The sequence below is a fragment of the Leptodactylus fuscus genome, chromosome 1 (genome assembly GCF_031893055.1).
Source record: "Leptodactylus fuscus isolate aLepFus1 chromosome 1, aLepFus1.hap2, whole genome shotgun sequence".
NCBI lineage: Eukaryota > Metazoa > Chordata > Amphibia > Anura > Leptodactylidae > Leptodactylus > Leptodactylus fuscus.
The window spans coordinates 26,994,673-27,010,129 of record NC_134265.1 but is presented as its reverse complement, the minus strand read 5'-3'; the positions used below and the strand labels follow the sequence as shown (position 1 = coordinate 27,010,129).

Here is a 15,457-nt window from a genome sequence, read left to right as displayed (position 1 = left end):
AGAGATGGAGGGGACATGAATCTGGAGGCAGAGATGGAAGGGGGACATGAATCTGGGGGCAGAGATGGAGGGGGGACATGAATCTGGGGGCAGAGATGGAGGGGACATGAATCTGGGGGCAGAGATGAAGGGTGTATATGAAACTGGAGGAGAGATAGAGGGGGGACATATAATTACGGGTGACTGTAGGAGGATTATCCTGTCTGCGGGCACATGAAAAATTAATGAGAATGGGCAGAGGCAAAACAAAAGTGGGCGGGGCTAAATTAGTGCGCCGCACATTTTGTCCCTCTTTCGGTTCTTCAAAAGTTGGGAGGTATGTTAATTAGCCATTAAAAAGGTATCAACTACTGAAGACTATCAAGTTTTTTGTTTTTTTATATTTCCTACCCACTGGCTAACACGGTACGAGAACAAACATTTTCCTTAGGACTGCTAAAGTAAGAAAGACGGATCTACCAGCAGACACGCCGCATGCGCTACATACAGCACAATATAGCTAAATAGTCATCATCACATCAGATTAGACCGCAGGGCATTAGGTTTTATTGATCTCCTTCATATAAGTAATATGTTACTATGTTGATGAAATGTCTGTCTTTCCAACACATGTGAAACTACAACACCCAGCATTCCTTGCAGGACATGCTGGTGATTACTATAGTACTACACGTGCAGGATGTCACTATAGGCTACAAGTCTATGCGTTCCACGCTTCACTTCCGCATTTATGAGGTCAGTTATTGCAGCAGCATTGAGGCGTGGAACGCACAAGTAAGTCAGGCCAAGGGCCCTCTTCTAACTTAGGCTGTCCGCAGTGTTGCCTGATTGTTTCAAATAGTGAACTACGGCTACAATAGGACAGGCGTCACTGGTGACACCTATGTACTGTACATGAGAGGACGGCAGTGCTGCAGATTAGGAGGTGAGGCGCTCGGGTTATAGTGTATTAGTCCGTGGATTACTGGTCTGCACTGCGGGTCTGCATTGTGCATTGGTTCTCTTTACATTCGTCCAGTGCATTGGTTGTTTGCATTGAATTAGGAGCCATAATAAGAAGTTCTGAGAAGAAACTGTAGGATGTAGTAATGCTATAATGTGCTGCCATAGCGAGTGTATGGCAGGGATTGTATGATGGAGTCCTGTAACCATCCTCTCTGGGAGCCATTGTGGACCTGACAAACGCCCCTTAACCTGGTCTAGCTCCAACCGCTGTCCAATGTCAGTTGGCTGATAAGAGGGAGCAATAGCCTGCGTGGGATTATTGTGCAGCCAATTTTTGAATGCGATGAGAACAAAACTCGCACAAAAATCATAGATGGAAATCAAGTTTATTAACCAATGGAAGCCTGGATTTGGAGTCACTCCTAAAATTAAAGTGGAAAACACACTACAGGCTGAGCCGACTGTGATGTAATGTCCTTAAAGGGGCTCTATCATTGGGAAAAGTCATTTTTAACTAATCACATCCTTGCATAGGCTTTACAAAGGCTATTCCACACCTACCTGTAGTATGTAAATTGCCTCAGTGGTTTTTGAATAAGTCAGTTTTTATTCATATGCTAATTAGGCTGGTGCACGATGCATCATGCACCTCTGCTATTGTTTCCTATGGGTGTGTACAGCACAGGCTACTGATGATGATGACTCAGCTTCCTGTTTGCACACACACATAGACGTAATAGAAGAGACGAGTGCTGCTGGGAACTTCCTGTGCTGGCTGGAAGCTAATTAGCATATGAATAAAAACAGACTTATTCAAAAGCCACTGAGGCAATTTACATACAAAAGGTAGGTGTGGAATAGCATTTCTAAAGCCTATGCAGGGATGTGATTAGTTAAAGGGATTCTACCATTAAAACCCTTTTTTTTTGTGGATAAGATGTCGGAATAGCCTTTAGAAAGGCTATTCGTCTCTTACCTTTAGATGTCTTCTCCGCTGCGCCGTTCCTTAGAAATACCGGGTTTTACCGGTATGCAAATTAGTTCTATCGCAGCGATGGGGGCGGGCCCCAGCGCTGGAAATGCGATGGGGACGTCCCCACTGCTGCTGGAGAACAGGCTCCAGCGACGCCTCTATCTTCGGCTGGATCCTCCGCTTCTTTCCTCATCTTTCTTTGGTGTCACCTCCGATGCCTGCGCAGTTGGCATTGCCAGTGAGAAACTAGTAGAGCCGACTACACATGCCCGCAGACATAGTTCCGACGCCGCAATTGCGCGCATGCGCAGTCAGCTCTGCTAGTGTCTCACTGGCAGAGCCAACTGCGCAGGCGTCGGAGGTGATGCTGAAGAAAGACAAAGAAGGGGAAGATCCAGCAGAAGATAGAGGCGTTGCTGGAGCCTGTTTTCGAGCAGCAGTGGGGACGCCCACATCGCATTTCCAGCACTGGGGCCCGCCCCCATTGCTGCAAGAGAACTAATTTGCATACCGGTAAAAACCGGTATTTCTAAGGAGATCACATCTAAAGGTAAGAGACGAATAGCCTTTCTAAAGGCTATTCCAACGTCTTATCTGCACAAAAAAAAGGGTTTTAATGGTAGAATCCCTTTAAAAATGACTTTTCCCAATGATAGAGCCCCTTTAAGCATGTTTATTAAATATTGTAATGCTGTATACAACCAGTATACCAGTCTCTATGTTTACAGACACACAAAGCCTATGTACTTTGCTAGTTTTTTTTAATTTTTTTTATTGGTATTTCATAAGCCTGCCATTCCCAAATGTTTTTGAAGTAAATTGCGCTAAATTTATGAAGATAGTCCTAATACATTTGGCGCACCTCTAGGTTGTCCTAAAGACACAAAAAAAGTTTCACCAGTTTCCAGATTAATTGTCAATTTTGGCCATTTTTCGATAAATTGCCCATCCCTATTCCTCTCATCCATAAGATGGACACCTCAGTAGGCTGCAGGTGCGGCGGGCTTATCATTGGCATCGAATGTTCTCAAGGTCAAGAACGCAGCCTTCACCTTGAAGATGTAGTTGATGTCTTAGCAATAAGGCCCAATATAATGTGCACGTCATGACGTCCAATGGCTTAACCCCGTGTGTTCCTAATGAGCCCTATAAACCAACGCCACCTCTCAAGGTCTTCCTGGAATGAAGTCAGATGACACAGACAGATAACGGCGGCTCCGTAATCAGCGGCGATAAGATAATCACAAGGATCTCGCACGGCAAATTACGGCTGAAACGTCTCCTATCTGGACTACAATGCAAGGGATATCATTTACAGCAATGGATAAGGAAACAATGAATATGGCCGCACACCTTAGATACAGTACGCTGGGCCGGGTGTGCGCTCACGCTAGCGTTCAGGCACTCACTCCATCGCAGTCCACGCCAGCGTTCAGACACTGACTCCATCGCAGTCCACGCCAGCGTTCAGGCACTCACTCCATCGCAGTCCACGCCAGCGTTCAGGCACTGACTCCATCGCAGTCCACGCCAGCGTTCAGGCACTCACTCCATCGCAGTCCATGCCAGCGTTCAGGCACTGACTCCATCGCAGTCCACGCCAGCGTTCAGGCACTCACTCCATCGCAGTCCACGCCAGCGTTCAGGCACTCACTCCATCGCAGTCCATGCCAGCGTTCAGACACTGACTCCATCGCAGTCCACGCCAGCGTTCAGGCACTCACTCCATCGCAGTCCACGCCAGCGTTCAGGCACTCACTCCATCGCAGTCCACTCCAGCGTTCAGGCACTGACTCCATCGCAGTCCACGCCAGCGTTCAGGCACTCACTCCATCGCAGTCCACGCCAGCGTTCAGGCACTCACTCCATCGCAGTCCACTCCAGCGTTCAGGCACTCACTCCATCGCAGCCCACGCCAGCGTTCAGGCACTCACTCCATCGCAGTCCACGCCAGCGTTCAGGCTCTCACTCCATCGCAGCCCATGCCAGCGTTCAGGCACTCACTCTATCGCAGCCCATGCCAGCGTTCAGACACTGACTCCATCGCAGTCCATGCCAGCGTTCAGGTACTCACTCCATCGCAGTCCACACCAGCGTTCAGGCACTCACTCCATCGCAGTCCATGCCAGCGTTCAGACACTGACTCCATCGCAGTCCACGCCAGCGTTCAGGCACTCACTCCATCGCAGTCCACTCCAGCGTTCAGGCACTCACTCCATCGCAGCCCACGCCAGCGTTCAGGCACTCACTCCATCGCAGTCCACTCCAGCGTTCAGGCACTCACTCCATCGTAGTCCACGCTAGTGTTCAGACACTCACTCCATCGCAGTCCACGCCAGCGTTCAGGCACTCACTCCATCGCAGTCCACGCCAGCGTTCAGGCACTCACTCTATCGCAGTCCACGCCAGCGTTCAGGCTCTCACTCCATCGCAGCCCACGCCAGCGTTCAGGCACTCACTCTATCGCAGCCCATGCCAGCGTTCAGACACTAACTCCATCGCAGTCCACGCCAGCGTTCAGGCACTCACTCCATCGCAGTCCACGCCAGCGTTCAGGCACTCACTCCATCGCAGCCCACGCCAGCGTTCAGGCTCTCACTCCATCGCAGCCCACGCCAGCGTTCAGGCACTCACTCTATCGCAGTCCATGCCTGCGTTCAGACACTGACTCCATCGCAGTCCACGCCACCGTTCAGGCACTCACTCCATCGCAGTCCACGCCACCGTTCAGGCACTCACTCCATCGCAGCCCACGCCACCGTTCAGGCACTCACTCCATCGCAGCCCACGCCAGCGTTCAGGCACTCACTCCATCGCAGTCCACGCCACCTTTCAGGCACTCACTCCATCGCAGTCCACGCCACCGTTCAGGGACTCACTCCATCGCAGTCCACGCCAGCGTTCAGGCACTCCATCGCAGTCCACGCCAGCGTTCAGGCACTCACTCCATCGCAGTCCACGCCAGCGTTCAGGCACTCCATCGCAGTCCACGCCAGCGTTCAGGCACTCACTCCATCGCAGTCCACGCCAGCGTTCAGGCACTCACTCCATCGCAGTACACGCCAGCGTTCAGGTACTCACTCCATTGCAGTCCACGCCAGCGTTCAGGCACTCAATCCATCGCAGCACACGCCAGCGTTCAGGCACTCACTCCATCGCAGTCCACACCAGCAGAATTTTTCTCTCCACCCATTGCAGTATCAACCTGACGGACCCCATTATAATCTGCGATGGTTATTGCTGTACAAATGCGAATATGCGGCGAATCCTGCGGTGGAGATGTTCTGTCGCATGGGCCCTATAGCAAGCACCAGTTATGATGTCTGTGGGTGATGCCATATACCTGCCCCTTATTCTTTGCAGAATGGCTGCCCGACGTGTCCTTAAGGCTGTGCTGGTGGATCTAAGTGGCACCCTCCATATTGAAGACACTGCTATACCAGGGGCGCAGGAGGCTCTGAAGAGGTAAGGGGGTCATTATACTGTGTAACACTACCTCAAATATTCAATCGCTGCCCTTCACATGATGTTTTCTACTCCAATCACATCTAAAGCAGCCTTCAGAATGGTGCCTGTTATTAGGGAGCAGTGCATTGTGGGAGCTCAGGCAAAGGTTGAATCTGTAGAATGGCGATGAACCGATGGCAGACAGCGGATATTTGAGAGAAACTTTGGATGTGAATGGAGAAGAAATGGCGCAATCGTAGTGAAACAAATTATTATCCTATATAGATTTACACTATGTGAAAGAGGAATCCTAAAAACCGTCTGGTGATCTGTAGATTGAGCCATCTGTCGGTCCCGTTTCTCCCCAGATTGCGCAGTGCTCCGGTTACCGTACGGTTTGTCACCAATACGACTAAAGAGTGTAAGAGGACGCTGCTGGAGAGACTGAGGAGGCTGCAGTTTGATATCAGCGAGGACGAGATCTTCACATCTCTGACGGCAGCAAGGAACCTGCTGGAACAGAAGAAAGTGCGCCCCCTGCTGCTGGTGGACGATAGCGCTCTGCCCGACTTTGAAGGTAATTGAATATTCAGCCAGTCCTATGTGTTTCTGGTACAGCTGGATCACAAAGATGGCTGCCATAATAGGCATCAATCTAGCTTCCTAGTGGAGTGCCTGGTTATGTAGGGATACAAGAGCGGACAAGAAGAACGAGAAGGACGAAACATTCAGGAATCAGGAGAGAGGACGAAAACCTCCGGGCACAGACTGGGCCAAATCTCTCAGCCTGGTGCTTGGCACTTGGTTTCTGGATCTGAATGCAAAATGAACTGACTATAGCATAATGGGTCTATCATCTATCTATCTATCTATCTATCTATCTATCTATCTATCAATCTATCTCCTATCTATCTATCTATCTTCTATCTATCTATCTATCTATCTATCTATCTATCTCCTATCTATCTATCTATCTATCTATCTATCTATCTATCTATCTATCTATCTATCAATCTATCTCCTATCTATCTATCTATCTATCTATCTATCTTCTATCTATCTATCTATCTATCTATCTATCTATCTATCTATCTATCTATCAATCTATCTATCTCCTATCTATCTATCTATCTATCTATCTATCTATCAATCTATCTATCTCCTATCTATCTATCTATCTTCTATCTATCTATCAATCTATCTATCTATCTATCTATCTATCTATCTATCTATCAATCTATCTATCTCCTATCTATCTATCTATCTTCTATCTATCTGTCTGTCTGTCTATCTATCTATCTCCTATCTATCTATTATCTATCTATCTATCTATCTATCTCCTATCTATCTATCTATCTATCTATCTATCTATCTATCTATCTATCTATCTATCTGTCTGTCTATCTCAGTCCTTGCTTTCCAGCCCTTCTCTTTCTCTTTGTCTGTTTATCTATTTCCAACTACCTTATGGAAATCGCTGTCACTATTGTTTGCCGTCTACTAATACAATCATGTTTTTGACCGCCATAGCTAACATCGCCCTTAATCCACGTTCAGACATTGCGTGATATTCACATATTTTCCAGAATACTGTATACTCTAGTTATTTGTTGCAGACATTTCTACAACTGGAAATTTCCTCCGTACATCTAAATGGGGTTGGACGTTGGAGATCCCCTTTAGAAATAAATATGGTGGGGGAATCAAATAGATCTGAGAACCGGAGAGGGAAGGGTTACAGAAAGTTTGCGTCCTGTAATGTGCCGGGCGCCATATAGATATAATGGAACAGGGGATAGGTATTTTAATACCGGAGCGAGAATGGAAGGTTTTGCATTGATGAGAATTTTCTCCTTGGGCTTTGTATTGAAGCATGACTAAATTATAGACGCCACGTACAATTCAATTATGGCGGAGTCTTCTGGCTGTGACCTCTCTCTTCTCCGCTCGCAGGAATCGCCAGTGACAGTCCCAACGCGGTGCTGATAGGATTAGCTCCAGAACACTTCAACTACCAAAGCATGAATCAGGCCTTCAGGTGAGTCCTGGCCTGATTGCGTTTTATGGCTCGTGTAATTGGCTGGTTACTTCTTAACAGACGGATTAATCCTCCCCGCTCCGGAGGGACTCGCTAACGTGCGCAAAGCGGCGCCATCCGCACCGCCACTTTAATAAGGAACACACATTAAGATGTGCACGGCCATGCCCCAATTATCTGTCAGCTCTGCAGACATTTTACTTCAGTTTTTTCGACTTAAAGGGGACAGATGTAGAGCCGGGGTTGCGCGTCCTGGAATAACCGGGCCGCTAAAGAGGAATCGTCGCCTTTCCTGACATGTCATGATATTTTTTGCGTCGTTCCTCTGTTATTCCTCCTGGAAATTTAAGGATAAATAGAGAACTGGGTAGAGGGGCGTCCCTACACTCTCTGACACTGTCCAATCGGGACTGAAGGTGCAAAACTCTTAACCCTATTGTCAATTTATTCATATGTTTTTAGGAGGAGTAACAGAGGGACGGCACAATGCAGAGGTATAAGGAAAGATGGTCCAGAGTTGTCATATTATAGAGAATAGACAAGTGCCCTTTAAGACTTTCACAATTGCAATACGTTGCCAGTTGTGCAGATGCCTTTGTGACGCCATGTAGTACCAGCCTGGAGAGAATGCCATATGGTTACCAGCAGCCCAGAGATAAGATAACATGGCATGTCGTGCGCTAAGGTCTTATACGTATATATATATATATATATATATATATATATATATATATATAGTAGGGTGCTCAGGAATATTGCTAGGCTTTCATTCCTCTTTGACGTGCGTGCAACCAATGTTTTTAGGGCGGAGAAATTAACTGAAATCGACCGTCAACCTGTTATTTTGGTTAGTGTTACTCACCTCTCCTGGGCTCCGCTGTGACTCCCTGTCCTCTTTTTCTACCTTAGTGACATCAGGGACCAGCGAGGCCTGTTACTGGGCCTCAGCGGTCATGTGGCATTGTGATGCCTAGACACAATCGGCCCAATCATAAGCCTTACTGGTTCATGACATCATCTAAGAGGCCTGGAGAGGAGAGAGAGTCATGTCGGAGCCCAGGAGAGGTGAGTAATGCTGTTTTTTAGGTTTGATCGCCTCCTCTGGGCCTCCGCTCATTACATTCTGGGATCTAAAGAGACTTCAGAGTAAAATAGCAGCAGTTCCATTTCGGACATGCTCGATCTGAACGAAACCGCTGGATGGTTGTCCCAATACATACTCACCTCCTGTAGTCTCCTGCACTTCACAACAATATCAGGGGGTTAAATGGGGGCAAATGGTCAGTTACTTGACTTTGGACCCCCGAGCTATAACCTATTTTGCCCTTATTATCATCTGCCCCTGGGGGCGTGGCATTTTAAAAAAACAAGGCGTGGCCTACATATTCATTCATTAATCGTAATCATGGTAAAATACCCAATTAATGGCAGTTTATAATTGGGTGATAATTGCCCCGCCCTCGTCTATACACACTGCGGCAGTGGTATACCACCAACAGGCGCCACTATATAACCATATACTGTGCGGTATAGTTTTATGCGGGAGGCTTCTGTATGGAATAGTGTCGCAGACTATACCGACCCGTGCAGCAGATAAGGAGGTATACCAACCCAGTGCATGCCAAGAGGACACTAGTTTGGCTACCTGTTTGCCAGATTGGGAGGAGCTTTTCCCGCCACATATGGCAGAACATACACAGCAAACTCAATGGGGCAGATTTATATGCAAAACTATTTGTTACCCATACCAACCAATCACAGCACAGCTTTCATTTGTCAAGGGCAGACTATGAAATGAAAGCTGCTCTGTGATTGGTTGCCATGGGCATCTAAGACAGCTTTCCTTTTAGACAGTACCGTAAACCTGTCCCAGTGTGAACGTAGCCTAAGCGATGCCGCCTCATCCGCTCTGGTTAAAGTATTGCAGGGGTCAGAATATGGAACGGCTCGCACAGTGTGAATGGGGCCTAAGGCAATGATAACGTGCAAGAACGTCACTGCGTAAATGTAGAACATTAACCCCTTATTATCGTAGCTATTTTGGGCCTCGGTGACCCCGACTCTTCACCTGTTTTACATAGGGATTGCGGCATTGTTATTTTTAGGCTATGAAAGGGATTTTTGTGTCATTGGTAGACTTGGGTACACGTTCGGTGAACTGAAGGTGCGACGATTGTTAGCGGGAGATTTATCACGAAAAAATTGTGCCTTGTTCTTCCCGTTTCAGCACTGTCTCAATAGGTGGGCGGGGTTGGCTGGTGAGGGGCGGAGTCTTCACAGCTCAACACTTTTAAGATGGAAAATTCCTAAAAATCGACTTCAGCTTCTGGTATACGCTCCTTCAAAGATGCGGCAGAATTATTAAGAATTTTTACCAGGTTTAGATACTTGGAAATTGCTTTTATTTCTTAGAGTTTTTTTGTTGTTTTGGGGTTTTTTAGAAAATTTTGCAATTGAATCTTTTGATTATTATTATTATTATTATTATTTTTATATATTAATCCATTTTATACTACAACTACTTTTGAACTTTTTAATTTTATTTTTCTATTGTATGATATCACATATTTGTTGTATAAGCTAGGACTATATGGCGACCAATGTAAGTGAATGGACCCCAAAAAGATTTGATTTTTTTTCTGCGACTACAATCCGCAGCCTTAGCACCCTTGTGGTTGCAATGTGACTTACATCAGTGAAGGGCGACTTGGTAATCTTTGGTCTAGCCTAAAATATTTGCAAAAGTGAAAATGTTCCTGTTATCCCTGCTGATACATTCTTGTATACTGCATAGAACGAGGGAGGTCATCAGGGTGCAGGGCAGGATTATCAGGTCTGATCTAATCTCACTGCCTCTTATCTTATCACCCTGGTATCTGCAGGTGATATAAACCATGTTCTCGCTCTGCTCTCTATAACTTATATGCTGCATTTTCATGTCTTCTCATTTCTAGGTAAATGCACGTACGCAGAGGGAACCCCGGCCTTGCCCAGGTCATTGGTTTTCCGGCCACTTACCCATACAAAAACCTGTGCCCTTCCTGCCCCACCTGTGTACCTTACGTATCCACCCTATTCGTACAAAACTGGTACCATTCCACCAGGACAATGCTACTGGGGACCTCCATTCTCGTGATCGATGGATAAATGTTAAATGACCCCCCACTTGATACAATATGGGGCTCTAGGTTAATAACCATTAGCTATCAACCATTAGGAACATTACATTAACCACTGCCCTAGTCCACCACATATTTTAGTTATTTATCTTTAAAGAGGACATTTCAACACCCCAAGCAATCCCAGTTGTATCCTTCACTGATTCCAGCGCAGTTGGAATTTTTTCTGTAGCCCCCACCATTCCTGAACAATCACTTCTGTTGGTTGCAGAACTATTCTGCAATCTCTTGCCAGGTGGGTGGTCCCTGTCTGACTGCTCCATTCCAGGACCGCCCACCTGACACTAATGAGCATAATTAGCATATTGGTTGCTGAAACTAACAGCACTGATTGCTTGGGAATGTTGGGGGCTAGAGAAAAACTCTCCACGGGAATCAGTGGAGCGGTGGCATTGGCTTAACTAGGAATGGCGGAGTCCTGTGGCGAACTTTTGACATGGCCCCCCTTCCCCCGAAGACCACAACCAACCCCCCCCCCCCCCCCCTGCATTCCTGCACACAGTATTATGCCTCATAGTGGCCCCTGCGCACAGTATTATGTCCCATAGTGGCCCCTGCACACAGTATTATGCCCCATAGTGGTCCCTGCACACAGTATTATGCCCCGTAGTGGCCCCTGCACACAGTATTATGCCCCGTAGTGGCCCCTGCACACAGTATTGTGCCCCATAGTGGCCCTGCACACAGTATTGTGCCCCATAGTGGCCCCTGCACACATTATTATGCCCCATAGTGGCCCTGCACACAGTATTGCGCCCCATAGTGGCCCCTGCACACAGTATTATGTCCCATAGTGGCCTCTGCACACAGTATTATCCCCCATAGTGGCTCCTGCACACAGTATTATCCCCATAGTGGCCCCTGCACACAGTATTATCCCCCATAGTGGCCCCTGCACACAGTATTATGCCCCATAGTGGACCCTGCACATAGTATTATGCCCCATAGTGGCCCTGCACACAGTATTATCCCCCATAGTGGCCCCTACACACAGTATTATCCCCCATAGTGCCTCCTGCACACAGTATTATGCCCCATAGTGGCCCCTGCACACAGTATTATGCCCCATAGTGGCCCCTGCACACAGTATTATCCCCCATAGTGGCTCTGCACACAGTATTATCCCCCATAGTGGCCCCTACACACAGTATTATCCCCCATAGTGCCTCCTGCACACAGTATTATGCCCCATAATGGCCCCTGCACATACTATTATCCCCCATAGTGGCCCCTGCACACAGTATTATCCCCCATAGTGGCCCCTGCACACAGTATTCTTCTCCATAGACACATAATTTGTATATGTTTGGATACAAACATAAAAAACACTTACTTGCCCCTCCCTGGCTCAGGCACGGTGATGTTGGCCATCTTCAATGATGGACCAGACGCACAAGGACACAGGCGCTGTCCATGTGATGTCACCAACTAGGCCCAAAGCCTGCTGGAGAGTAGGAGAGGTAAGTGTTTTTTTATGTTCCCTCACCTCTCCTAGCCGTCTGATCATTATACTCGGGTGTAGGGGGGTCCGAAAAGACCTCCCCGAGTATAATGATAGTGATTGTGGGGTTTGCGGGCCTGCGGCTTCAGTTACCGATATTGGCTCCTTATCTCAGCCAGTATCAGTAAGTAAATAGGCCCATTACCTGCTGGACTAATGGACTATTTAAAAAAAAAAAAGAAAAATAATTTTTTTTTTCCAGACTGGCACTGGACGGCGCCCCCATCATAGCCATACACAAGGCCAGGTATTACAAAAAGAAAGATGGCTTAGCACTGGGTCCTGGCCCATTTGTAACCACTTTGGAGTATGCAACAGACACAAAAGCCACCGTGGTGGGGAAACCTGAGAAGACTTTCTTCCTTGAAGCCCTACGAAGCACCAGCTGCTGCCCGGAAGAAGCTGTCATGATAGGGGATGTAAGTGAGATGATTAACACCTTCAGGGCTAGCTAATTTACTTCTTTCCTTCCAAAAGCCATGTGTTAGCCATATGAAGACTTGTTATTTTGTGGGACAAGTTGCATTATGTAATGGCATTTAATTTTCCATCCTATCCTACTAATATTATAATGTGTGTTTGGATGTTTGTTCCTCAATCACGCCTAAATAGCCGAGCGGATTGGTCTGAAATTGCACATATACATACCTTGGCTCCCGGATTGAAACATAGGCTACTTACCATCCCTGTTGACCACCGGACTTCCCGCCGCTAACGCCGATGTTCACTTCGGGATACACTCAAGGACTTGAGATGACATTATCCCAGGCCCTTGAGCTGCTCTCCAGTTGGCTGGGGTGACTGTGTGGGCGGAGCTATCGCCCGGCCTGCAGCCCGAAAAAGATGGCGTCTCTGAGACCTCTGGAGCGTCCTGATGAAGTGGCCGTGCTGTGGGGCCACGAGTAGTTGATTGCCTGTGTCGGCAGTGTGCGCACGCCAGGGGACTGAACTGTGCCACGTCCGGAAGTTTGGAAAGTACGCCAGCTGCTTCAGCATCTGAGATATAGCAGAGCTCTGTCATTTCTGCTACATCTGAGATCGGACCACAATGGAGACTGCTGTGGACTGATCTTAGACTCCGCCTCCTCCGGCAGAATCAACGTTGATTGGCCGAATGCTGTATACTGTACGGCATTCGGCCAATCAACGCTGGCCAATGCTTTTCTATGGGGAAAAGTCAGCTCCCGCATATCACAAGCTGACAGGGATCCCGACCAGATAGAGCCCCAAAGAGCTGTGTGAGTAACATCCCCCCCTAAATAAAGGTAATCCCTAGCTATCCCTGCCTGTACAGCTATCCCTGTCTCACAGTCACATAGTTCACAGTCTCATATGACCCGGATCTGAAATCCACCATTCGTATAAATTGGAGGTCACCTGATTTCGGCAGCCAATTACTTTTTCCGATGCTTCCGTTGTTTTAGTTCCTGTCCCACCTCCCCTGCGCAGTTATTGGTTCAAAAAAGTGCCAGGGAAGGTGGGAGGGGATACGAATTTTTAGTGAGTTTGCCACGTGGTGTTAGACTAGAATCGAACATCTCAAACGGCCTGATATCCGATCGAACATGTACTTGGTCGAACGCTGTTCGCTCATCTCTACGTTTCTTTACTTCAGTATGGTAACTTACTGGGTGAAGATGTGCAGTACAGTCCTATGTAATCCCACCGGAGACACGTTATAATGTCGTGGGTCATCTAACTACTACATTGGTGTATATATTATGTATTCTATATCACAGTATATAAAGCTTATTACTGCCCTCTAGTGGACTTATCTAGTAATAACTTATCCAACGCTGTACCATAGGCCTGTTCTTTCTACATTACGGGTGGACCGATGTTCCAGTATACAAGCTGGTTTGGCTGCAAAGGCTAATTTCTAGTTTGGCAGAGTTAGGCCCCGTTCACATGGGGAGCGGAAGGGCGGATTTTGGCTCCCCGCATCACTGTTGGGCCAAAATCTGCCTGCCACAGCTTTTCCCTCCGGAGTAGGCTCAAATGAATGGGCCAACTCTGGACGTTGCTGCCGCGAGGCGGACACCACGGCTCGTTGAATCCGCCTGAAGAAAGGGCAGCTCGCGAGCGGTCTCCATAGACCACCATTGTGAGGGCGCAGTTTATGACATGGATTCCGCACCATAATCCGCCCCCTCTGTGCCCGTGTGAACGGGCCCTTAAAGGTGCAGGGTTATGGTGGAGACATGTCTATGGTCTGTATAAGAACTATCCGGCCGCAACCATTGAAGTCTGATCTTGACTCCTTATTCAGGATTGGGCCCACATCCAGCCCTATGATTTTGCAGCTTGACCTCTAATGGATGAGGTATATATTACACCCACGCACATATATGTGTATATAAATTATATTTTTGCTCTTTCTATACAGGATTGCAGGGATGATATTGGGGGCGCACAGAACACCGGCATGCTGGGAATTCTAGTAAAGACTGGTACGTATCTATAGGACGCTTTCTAGTCCTACTATATCTATCGGAAGCCTGAAAATCCAAGTCTTCTATGAAAGGCTACATTTGATCTTCTACCTTTGCTCCTCCATGCTTTATACTGCAGGTCTGCTTAATTTTCCCTGTCAGTATGTCTTTTTGTAGTACGGGGAGAACATACAATCTCCTTACAGATGGTGTCCTTGGCAGGATTTGAACCCAGGACTCCAGCGTTGCAAGGCTGCAGTGCTAACCACGGAGCCATTGTATTGCCCCCAGTAGATTTTTGTATGCTTGTGCTACTGCATGTGACATAGACAGAGTGACCCGACCTGACTGAGCCAGTAGTCGTAGTCTGGCGTGAACTGGTATAGCACATGTGAGACAATGGATGAAGGGCAGCTTTAACATTATTTATCTGGTCTCCTACACAGGGAAGTACAGGGAAGGCGACGAGGCCAAAATCCAGCCGGCTCCACATCTGACCTGTGACAGTTTTCCTGAGGCTGTGGATTATATCCTGAAGAATCTGCTGTGAGAACGTAAGGAGAATCCCTTTCCATAGTCACGACTCCTACAGTAGCGGACGCTTCCTTTTCAGAACTATGGGACTAATGCTATACCCTGTGCAGACTGCCTGTGTGAATTGGTGCCGATGCTGCTGTGATCACAGGACCTCATTAGCTAACAACATCACATCGGTCTTTGCAAGGTGGAAATAATGAAGGACTCTTACGGCCATGTACTGAAATAAATGGAAAACGTAGCCTAGAATGTTTTTTATATTCTTGATCTGACACACTGGTTTGCCTGTCCTAAGAGGAAGTAGAGTTCTGAAAGGCAATGTGTCACCAAAAAAATTTCCTATTTTTTTAAGCCAAGTTTTTACGCTGGACATATTGGGAGAAATTTACCAATCTATGGCTAGCT

At 47.4% G+C, this 15,457-nt stretch overlaps 1 protein-coding gene across 1 annotated transcript; it reads left to right on the top strand.

Moving 5' to 3' along the window:
- The first annotated feature begins 509 nt into the window (after window positions 1–509).
- HDHD2 (haloacid dehalogenase like hydrolase domain containing 2) lies at window positions 510–15,293 on the top strand. Its single transcript, XM_075269137.1, has 7 exons — window positions 510–925; window positions 5,282–5,383; window positions 5,734–5,942; window positions 7,319–7,403; window positions 12,286–12,502; window positions 14,470–14,533; window positions 14,962–15,293. The coding sequence occupies exons 2-7, from the start codon at window positions 5,283–5,285 to the stop codon at window positions 15,063–15,065; spliced, it is 780 nt and encodes a 259-aa protein (XP_075125238.1). The 5' UTR covers window positions 510–925; window position 5,282; the 3' UTR covers window positions 15,066–15,293.
- The last annotated feature ends 164 nt before the right edge of the window (window positions 15,294–15,457 follow it).